General features: G+C 49.1%; 1 protein-coding gene across 1 annotated transcript; it reads left to right on the top strand.

The window, feature by feature from the left end:
- The first annotated feature begins 252 nt into the window (after positions 1–252).
- Positions 253–9390, top strand: UCN3 (urocortin 3). The gene is made up of 2 exons (XM_003939057.2): positions 253–499; positions 8471–9390. The coding sequence occupies exon 2, from the start codon at positions 8477–8479 to the stop codon at positions 8960–8962; it is 486 nt and encodes a 161-aa protein (XP_003939106.1). The 5' UTR covers positions 253–499; positions 8471–8476; the 3' UTR covers positions 8963–9390.
- The last annotated feature ends 1094 nt before the right edge of the window (positions 9391–10484 follow it).

The following is a 10484-nucleotide window of genomic DNA, read 5'->3' as shown; positions in this document are numbered from 1 at the left end:
AGACACTGCTTCTCACTTTATCAGGATTTTTGTTCTGTTTTGTTTTGGGTTTTTATTTCTTTTTTGTTGTTGTTCTATTTTGTTCTTTGCTTTTTATCAATGAAGCAAGTTGCTAGGAAGCAAGAGGAGTGGGGGTGTGCCAGGAGGACGGGGTAGGAAGCAGAGGTGGGAGGGGTCGAGGCTGGAGCACCTGTCATCAGCATGACGTGGACGGCTGGTTCTGGTTGTATTTTAAATGAAATCTCATCCCAGCGTAGACACTACGTCTGGAATTACGATCCACCCTGTGCTCTGTCACTTTTATATACACACAGGGGAGGGGACCGGTTTCCATAGAGAGGGACTATCAAAGCCCACTTAGGAACAATACCGGAGGAGCAGGAGCCCAGACCTTGGAGCAGCCCGAAGTTCAGGGGGATGTGCCTGGGGCCGCCCTCCTGGCCCTGAAGCTGCTCCGGCCTCCCTGAGCCTTCTGCTGCGGAGTGAAGTCCACTCTCGGGTAAGCTTGTGGTCGGGACTGACTTAGGAAGGGTAAATGTACTTGCCCTAAGTTAAGCAGGAGGTGCCAGGCACTGGACGGGTGTGAGAGATGAGAGCGGCTAAGAGCCCCTGGGTGGAAGCCCAAGGGAGCGAAGCTGAGTGCCCCCCACCCCCATCAGCAGAAATCAGCCCCGAAGGGACGGGTTGAGTTTCGCAGGGGAATGCGGCACAAACACATTCCCTTGTTGGTAGAGAGAGACCTGCTTTCCAAAGGTGTTAGATCAGAGGCAGAATGTGTTCACACAAATCTGTGTTCTCTGAAGAGTTCAGTTGTCCCCAGGAAAGTCAGTCCCTGGAGACAGTTTGCAAACTGGGGATGGGGTAGGGATGCCGAGGCAAATGGGAGTCACAGGACATGACTGCACACTGCAGAGCAGCAAGGACACCTACACTTACTGCTTACCTGTGCCATCTCCCTTCACCCTCGGCACACCTGGGAGGCAGGTAACAGCTTCGTCTTAGGATTCAGCAAATGAAACGCAGGTTAAGTGATTCACCCAGAAAAGTCAGAGGCGAGGGAGTTTTCCCAGCCAGGTCCTCAGCCACCAAAGCCCAGAGTCCTTTGCCACACTGGGAAAACTGCGGGTGTGTGTGCAGGTATCTACGATGGCTAACTGCTACCTGTGAAGGCGAGATGGATGTTTGATGCTCACATTTTCTGAAAAACCCTGTTTGCAATTTCCTTCCCAAGCAAAGCCACCTACCAAAAAGAAACAAATGTAAGATTTTAAAAAAAAATTGTTTTAAGTAGGTTAAGTGGTCTAGTTTTTAGTTTAACTTCTTATCAGTGTTTGCAGACAAACTGAGCCCACGGGAATAGCTCTGCGCTTGGCCGAGCTGTGCGGCCAGGGCTGCTTGCCTCCCGCGTTTGCTGCTTCACGCGCTGTCCTCTCTCCCTTCCACATGCTGGGAACTGGAGGCTGACCCAGGTCCCTCACGTCTCCGTGCCTGGCTCTGCCACAGCTCTCAGAAGTAACTCTGTCTCTTTGCAGCACCCTAGACAGTGCTACTGTCATCGTAGCCCAAAGGAATGGCTGAGTTTCAGGCACCCAGAAAAATGCCGGTGTAGAGCTTTGCCCTTCAAATGTATTAATAACTAGATGGTGCTCGGTTATTTTCATGGCAGGCTGCAAAGAAATCTCAAACATTGGTGGTGTTTCACCAAGGGTATAGCGGAAGGGTGCAAGGAATATAAAAGGAGAAACTTGCAAAATTAGACTTTATGTGGGAAGGAAAGGGTGTCTTTTCTTTGGGGAAAGTTCCTTTTCTTTTATCCTATGAACCCTAAACAAATCTAAACAGATCCTAAAAAGAAAAGTCCCAGAAAGAATCGGAATCTACCTTCTAGCCCCCGGCCATTCGTGCACTTTGATGGTGAAAATACTCAGGATTGCAAGGAACCCTTCTATTTTAAATGATCTAGAACTAAGCGCAGCACCGGACATTCTCATCATGACCAGTTCACAGTTCTGGGAGGTTCCTTCGCTGTGTAACTTTGCATCATTGCTGATGGTAAGGGGACACCTTCCAATGCCACCCCCCCAACCCTGTGCAGTCTGGAGCTGAGGCTTTGCAGACAGAGGAGATCTGCTACCCTCGGATATATCGAGAACAGAACGCCACACAGGACACCTGCTCCCTGACACTTTTGCAGATCTTGTCTACACCTTCAGCACTCTGTCCGTGAAAACAATATTCTTTGATGGCAGGCTTGGGATTTGAAAAGTAAGAAGGCGATGCATTTTTTAAAGGCATGATATTTACAAATTGACCCCCCAAAAAAATTTTTTTTTAAAAAGTAAATATAGAGCTAAAAGGGATCTCACTTCCTCCCCTCAGTGCCTTGCTTTTGTAACTGTGATGAGACACAGGGGCATGTCTAGAGGCTAGCCCACTGCAAGGGAAAACCTGGATTTTTCACAGGAAAACGTAGACAGTTACTTAGACAAGGCTGTTTCATGTTCAGAAACCCTCATCTTTCTAGATAAACATGTATAACTTCATAATAAAAAACAAAACAAAAAATGTATGCCATATATTTTGCAGATAAAATATACATCCAGAAAAGAATTTAAGAGGTTGCTTTGTTTTGGAAAATAAATTGTCTTAAGTACCTGATACTAACCTGAATTTCAGTTGATTCAATAAATAATGACTGAGAACATGATTTAGTGTCAGGCACTGTTGGCCATGTCAGGCCTTCCGAAGCATCCCGAGTCACTCTGCTGAGAGCCGAATGACCCAGCAGGAATATCTCCACATAGTGAAAGGCTTGGCATATTTAGCAAAATGGAGATACCAAAGAAGTGTAACATCCAAAGTGTCTTTAAGGAGTGGGAATAGACAGGTAAACTCAGGTGCTGACTGACACTTAAGGGCAGCCAGTGAGGGCAGAGCCCCACAGCGCACCTGGACTCAGAAAGTATTCTGAGTTCTCAGTAATATTTGCAATTATTGTGCAAAGTTCCAGGTGTCTGAGGGTAAATGCGGAATGCTGCCCTGGGAAGGAAATAGAGAGGAGCAGGGAGGGGTTCCCTGGGCTGGGTGCAGGGTTTGAGGAAGTAAAACAAACAAATGGGGCAGGTGGGGGCGGTAGGGAGACAGCTGTGTGGAACCCACAGCAGAGGCCTGAGGGTAGCTCCAGGGCTGCACCTCAGCACCATCTTTTTTTTTTGAGTCTGAGTCTCACTCTGTCGCCCAGGCTAGACTGCAGTAGCACAATCTTGGCTCACTGCAACCTCCACCTCCCGGGTTCAAGCAATTCTCAGCCTCCTGGGTAGCTGGGATTACAGACATGTGCCACCACACCTGGAAAATTTTTGTATTTTTAGTAGTGATGGGGTTTCGCCAAGTTGGCCAGGCTGGTCTCGAACTCCTGACCTCAGGTGATCCACAGGCCTCAGCTGGGATTACAGGGATGAGCCACCTCGCCCAGACAGCACCCTCTATTTTAGTTTGCACCCACCCAGAGTCCAGGCATCTTTCACTTGGTGAAAATCGAGAAATCATTTCATTCCCCCAGTCCTTTTCATAGAGGGACCGCTGGCTTTCAGAAGTAGAAAAAGCAAGAAATCAGAACAAAGATTCTCAAACTCAATCCCCTGCTCTCCAAGAGGAACACACTGAGGCCCGGGACGGTTAGGCACAAGCTAGTGAGTGGGAGGGACAGGACTGAGTCTGGTGGGGAAAGGGGTAAGGGGATCAAGGAGTAAAGGCACACAAAGACAGAGAGTCTCCACCACTTTCCCACCAGTATTTTTCCAAATTGGTTTTTGGTTTTTTTTTTTTTCTAACCCTTTCAGGGTTAGGAAGCCATTCAAAATAATTTCCAAGCTTTAAGATGCCTTGACGGTATAAGGCAGCTAAAATCATGCTTCATACGCTAAGAAATACAACTCAGTCGGTCCTCTGCAAATGAGAAAGCTGACGGTCTGGTCATTGGATGCTTTTCTTTAAGGAAAGAAAAGCCCATTTTCCAGATATGGTTACTGCAACCCTGTAATTCCAGTGTACAGTTCCAAGGAGCGCAGAGATGGGTCAGAGCACATAGAGCAGTGGTTCTCAGTGTGGTCCTCAGACCTCAGCATCAGCGCCACCAGGCTGCTAGAAATGCAGCTTCTCAGGAGCATCCCAGACCCAGTGACTCAGAAGCTCTTGGGATGGGGCGCCGCAGGCCGTGTTTGAACCACACCTCCACATGAGTCCAAAGCACTTGAAAGCTGAGAACCACTTCCTAGACTAGGGGTAAAAGGAGTCTGCCTAGGTCAGGGTGAAGAGGGTAGCGCATAGCCAAAAGCTACAAGCCGGAGGTACAGTACAGCAAGGACGTGGGTCTGCAGGATCAAGTCCTTGCTCAGACTACCTGGTCTCTCTGTACACATGTGAATTGTGTATGCACATCTGTGTGTGTAAAATACACTTGAGAAGGTTGTATGCAGACCAGATCTTCTCCTGAGAAGACCTGGGGATTATTCAGGGATAGGTCAGCCTTGATTAAGCATCTGCTTAGACCAGGAGCTTTCACACACACATCCATGTTTTTCATCTAATCCTTCACTTAACCATTATGAGGTGGTGATTGTTATCCCATTTATCAGAGAAGGAAATTGAAATTCACAGAGCTTTTCTGCCCAAACCCTCAGCAAATAGACAATGAAGGAATTTAAGCCCGTGGCTGTCTAACTCCAAAGCCTGTGTTGTTCTCCCTGCACCAGTCTGCATGCCCAGATCTGGCTAGTTCATAGGTTTGGACTATTTAAAGCAAGGATCATGTGTTTTTTCATAAATTATGAAAAATATTATTACATAAAATAAGCTCCAAAGGTTTGTCATGCAAAGTAAATTGAACAAACGAAACAAAACCTAATTTCTTAGAAAAAAAATTAAAGGAGAGAAAGGCAGCAGCTTCAATGTGGAGAGCCAGAGGAAGCAGCAGGCTTTGACAGAAACTTTGCTGGGTGAATGTTTATGCATATGAGTATATGTGTGTGCGTGTGTACGTGTGTAAGGTGTATATGTATGTTTGCATGTGTGTATGTATGTGTGAGGTGTATGCGTGTGCATGTGTCTATATGTATGTGGGATGAGAATCACATGTGTATATGGGTATAGTATGATGCATGAGGCGTGTATGTGCATGCATGTGTGTATATATGTGCGTGTGCCTATGTGTATGTGTGTGCATGTGTGCATGTACGTGTGAGGTGTATGTGTGTGCATGTGTGTATGTGTGTATCTGTATGCGAGTGCATATGTGTATGTGTGTGCATGTGTGTATGTACGTGTGAGGTGTGTATGTGTGTGCATGTATGTATGTGTGTCTGTATGTGAGTGCATATGTGTGTATATGTGTGCATGTGTATATGTACGTGTGAGGTGTGTATGTGTGTGCACATGTGTGTGTGTCTATGTGTATGTGTGTGCATGTATGTATGTGTGTATCTGTATGTGAGTGCATATGGATGTGTATGTGTGTGCGTGTGCATGTGTGTATGTACGTGTGAGGTGTGTATGTGTGTGCATGTGTGTATGTGTTTATCTGTATGTGAGTGCATATGTATGTGTATATGTGTGCATGTGTGTATGTACGTGTGAAGTGTGTATGTGTGTGCATGAGTGTATGTGTGTATCTGTATGTGAGTGCATATGTATGTGTATGCATGTGCATGTGTGTATGTACGTGTGAAGTATGTGTGTGCATGTGTGTATGTGTGTATTTGTATGTGAGTGCATATGTGTGTGTATATGTGTGCATGTGTACGTGTTTATGAGTATGTGAGTATGTATATGTGCTTGCTTATGTTTTTGTGTATCATGTGTGTCTGTTTTCAGGGTAAGTGAAACGACAGGTATTTACAGGATCCTCTTTAGAAAGAAACACAGGCTACTTTTTTTTTGAGACAGAGACTCACTCTTCACCCAGGCTGGGGTGCAGTGAGTGGCACAATCTCGGCTCACTGCAAGCTCCCCCTCCCAGGTTCAAGAGATTCTCCTGCCTCAGCCCATGAGTAGCTGGGACTACAGGTGCACACCACTACACCTGGCTAATTTTTGTACTTTTAGCAGAGATGGGGTTTCACCATGCTGGCCAGGCTGGTCTTGAACTCCTGACCCCATGATCCACCCACCTCGGCTTCCCAAAGTGCTGGGATTACCGGCGTGAGCCATGGCACCTGGCCCCAGGCTTCCTTTTGTAAGGAAGGGGGCCTTCCCAAAGGCCCTTACAAAAGGGCCTTCCTTTTGTAAGGACGGGTCCAACCCAAGCCCATCCATCGCTCACAGCCTAAGGCTGTCTGGACGGGCTTGGGTTGGGTCCACTGCACTCACGTATGGGAAATGGCCTGGTCAAGGCCACACTGACAAGGAGCTGCAGAGGGAGGCTGGAGCTGGAGCCCTGACCGCCAGTCCTGTCTGGCCCTGCTCTGCACCATCACCACAAAGAATGCCATGACCCAATGCCAGCCTCAAGCTGCTGAAGGCCCAGGTGAATCCCCAGGTGATTTACTTGCCCCATTGTTCCTATTTATTTAAAACTAACATAAGAAAAGAATTATCCCAAGTTTACAGTGAACCACGTTTCTTGCTTGCTTTTGTGAAACTCAAGTGTGTCTTAGGTAACAAAGTAATCTTCAAGTTCAGGTAAAGCCCACAAAGGCAATGAGCAGAGCCTTTCGCTGCCTGTATCTCACAGGGTAGCCTGGGGGATGGTTCATCTTCACACTGCAGTGAGAGAACAGGCATGTCGGGGTGTGAGCTGGCCGCAGACGGCAGCCGTGCTTTCTCTAGAAGGAGTTTAGATAAAAGTCCTGGCATGTGCGCCTCACTGTTTCGCCCTCAGGCATGCTGAAGGACAACAATGAATAAATAAATGTGATGTCCTTATTGCAGGGCTGGAGTGAATGTGTGCCACAGGCAGGCAAAGGGGGCTGGCTGCAGGGTGGGTTTGGGCCCACGGCACAGGAAGTCAACCCCGCCCACCTCACAATCCTAAGGAATAGTGATCACAGGCCACCCGAACTCTGATGGCCTCCAGCACAGCCGCCTGCTGCCACCGTGCAGGAGCCCCAGCGGGAGGTGCGGGTGGCTCAGCACAAGCCTCTCCCCTGATGAAGGCAGCAGTTTGATGCCTTGTTTAACGCTGGTGATTGGTGAACCAGCAAGGGCATGTGATGCTCTGAGCCCGAATAGTCCACGTTACATGAGGGCCACTGAGTTAGATGTTTTTATTGCCACAGCATTCCCTACGCTAACACTTAGGGTTTTTTCTTTCCTTTTTGAGACTGGGTTTTGCTCTGTTGCCCAGGACGGAGTGCAGTGGCACAGTCACAGCTCACTGTAGCCTCGACCTCTGGAGCTCAAGCAATCCTCTTGCCTCAGCCTCCTGAGTAGCTGGGAACACAGGTGCACACCACCACGCCCAGCTAATTTGTGTGTGTGTGTGTGTGTGTGTGTGTGTGTGTGTGTGTAGAGATGAGGTCTTACTATGTTGCCCAGACTGCTCTTGAACTCCTGAGTTCAAACGATCCTCCCACCTTGGCCTCCCAAAGTGCTAAGATTATAGGTGTGAGCCACCGTGACTGGCCAGTTTTTCTTTTCTTTTTCTTTTTGAAATAAAAGAATGGATTCCATTGGTCCGTGTAGACTATGACCCTTTCAGGGTTCTCAGTGTCTCCTCCTTGCCCTGGACAACCACTCTGACTCCATCCGACTGAGAACCAGGATCCCACACATCTTAGAGACCACAGATAATGTTGGCATTGAGGTCCCGTGGTTAGAGGATGGCGGTACTCCCCGGATGATACTTGGTCTGACTTTGGCTTCATAAATTCATAAATTCTGTAGAAAAACCAACCTAGTTATTAATAACAAATGATTGTTCTCACAAAACTAGGACAGCCTAGTGAGAAACCAGCCTTAAAGCTCTGTCTTCAAAACACTGACTAGACGCCCAGCCATGGTCTTTAAGCAACAGAGATATATTCAGTTAGCCTTGCCAATGATGAAGGAAGAAAAAATTCACCTGCCGTTAAAATCAACCACGGTAGGCTGCTAAATGCTTACTTAGTATGTTAGTTATTTGCTTTACAGGGGCAGTGGCTGCCTGCAGAGCTGAATTAAATAAAACCCATAAATACTAATAAGGTAATAAATAGTTGTCACACTTTAGTGATCATTGAGATCATCTGCAGGATTGTTATAACACAGGCAGCTGGGCCCCAGAGCTTTTGATTTACTCATTCTGGAAAAGGACCTGAGAATGTCTTGCATTCCTAAGGACGTTCCAGGCAGGGCTGCTGCTGCGGGTCTGAGGGTCCTGCCTGGAGAACCCTCATGGGGGAACAGTAACCACACCTTATTAGATTTGAATCCAGATCCTCCCGAGCGCCAAGCCCCTCCCCTGCCCCTGCCACGTCCCTCTTTTCTGCTGCAGGGAGAGATGCGGACACCAATCCACTTCCTGCTGGTCCTGCTGCTGCTCCTGGGGGGCCCCAGGACAGGCCTCCCCCACAAGTTCTACAAGGCCAAGCCCATCTTCAGCTGCCTCAACACCGCCCTGTCTGAGGCCGAGAAGAGCCAGGGGCTGGACGCATCCCTGCTGAGCAAGAGGAGCTTCCATCGTCTGCCCAGCCAAGACCCCTCTTCAGGAGAGGAGGAGGAGGGTAAAGGGAAAAGGACTTTCCTTCTCTCCGGGGCCAGGGGTGGAGCTGGGGGTACCCGGTACAAATACGTGTCCCAGGCACAGCCCAGGGGAAAGGCACATCAGGACACAGCCAAGAGTCCCCAGCGCACCAAGTTCACCCTGTCCCTCGACGTCCCCACCAACATCATGAACCACCTCTTCAGCATCGCCAAGGCCAAGAACCTGCGTGCCCAGGCTGCCGCCAACGCCCACCTGATGGCGCAGATTGGGAGGAAGAAGTAGAGGCAGAGCTGGAGGGGGAGGCCTCAAGGACAGAGGGCGAGGGCAGGGCGAGGGGAGGGCGAGGGTGCCATCTGCTGGTTTGCGTTTTGTGGGGTCAGTTTCACAGGCTGCTGCACTGCCGAGCCCCTCTGATGTCTTCCGGCCTCGGACCCCGTTCCCCTCCTCCTCCATCGGTACACACAGAAGTGCAGTATTGCCCAACCTCCCCAGACCAGGCGGCTCCTGTTCCTCCCTGCAGGCAGCGTCTCCTCCTCCCTCCCCACGGCAAGAGGCAAAGCTCATGCATTCCTGCTCTCCTGTCCTCTCCCTGTTGACCCCAGGCCTGAAAGCATTCGGGGCTCCCCTCCTGCACGCCAGCCCCCGCCAGGGCAGAATGAGGAGCCGCAGGGCTCGCCTTCCTGCCAACCTCCTCACCCCATTAAACCAATTGCTTCTTGAACTCCTGGCTTCTCTCAGTTCCTCTTCCTTCGGCCCCCACTGCCTTCAAACTCTGAGACTGGGACAGGGAAGGCACAAGGGAGGGTCCTGGGGAGCCAGTTTCCATTCTCTCTCAGGGGGACATGGGTGTGGGAGACCTTAGCAGGAGTAAAGGAGAGCTTAAGAGTCGTTCGAGGGAGAGCTGTCCCCGGGGCCTGGTCCCACCAAGAGACATAACCTGGGAACTGTTTCAGAGCTATGAAACATGGCTAAAAGGGAGAAGGAGCTTTCAATTACCCCTTGAAACATTCCAAACTCCTCCATGGCTTGTGAGGGCCTGGGGACCACAGGTCCTCGTGGATTTCTCACTGAACCCACAGTGAGCGCCCTGTGCTGAGCTGGGTGTCGCAGCGACACTGATGTCCACACCAGGCCCCTGCACACCCCGAGTCAATGACCTCAGTGGATGAACAAAGCCAGAACTTAAAAAGACACAAACTCTGCTGAGAAGCATATAGATGAGGAATTGCAGTGATCGCAGTTAGTATAAAAATAGAAATATAAGGAGTGCAGAGATGAGAACCTTCAGTAGGAGCAAAATTCCACTCGAAATGGACATCGGCAGGAGCTCTGATGGCCTCCTGGCTGCAAAGCCCAGGGCCAGATTCCCAAAAAAGGGGCTGTGGCCCCTCTCACTTCTGTGTGGTAAGAAATCATAAGTAAATAAAATGAACTTCTGAACTTTTATAGAGTAGGCATCTCCCTGTGTTGCCCAGGCTGGTTTCAAACTCCTGGGCTCACCTCAGCCCCCCAAAGTGCTTGGATTACGGGAGTGAGCCACGGCACCCAGCTGAATAAACAACTTAACGCTGTGTGTGGAACTTTCTCGAGTATAATAATTTGTTGTTTTTCTGAAACACAATTTTTAATTACTCTGCAAGGCAGATATGCATGAATAAGTTATTTATCTAGTGAGTGAGCCCAGTTATTACCCAGCATCTCTGTCTCTAAGTGCTGGACACAGTGGCTCACAGCTGTAATCCTAGCACTTTGGGTGGCTGAGGCAGGTGGATCACTTGAGGCCAGGAGTTCAAGACCAGCCTAG

This window comes from Saimiri boliviensis, chromosome 8, assembly GCF_048565385.1.
Source record: "Saimiri boliviensis isolate mSaiBol1 chromosome 8, mSaiBol1.pri, whole genome shotgun sequence".
Lineage (NCBI taxonomy): Eukaryota > Metazoa > Chordata > Mammalia > Primates > Cebidae > Saimiri > Saimiri boliviensis.
Note: the sequence above shows the minus strand (reverse complement) of the source record. Positions and strands in the feature narration are given on the sequence as shown.

What these genes read in the sequence shown, in the direction of transcription:
- UCN3 (XM_003939057.2), top strand. Translation starts at nt 8,477, where the DNA reads ATGCGGACACCAATCCACTTCCTGCTGGTCCTGCTGCTGCTCCTGGGG.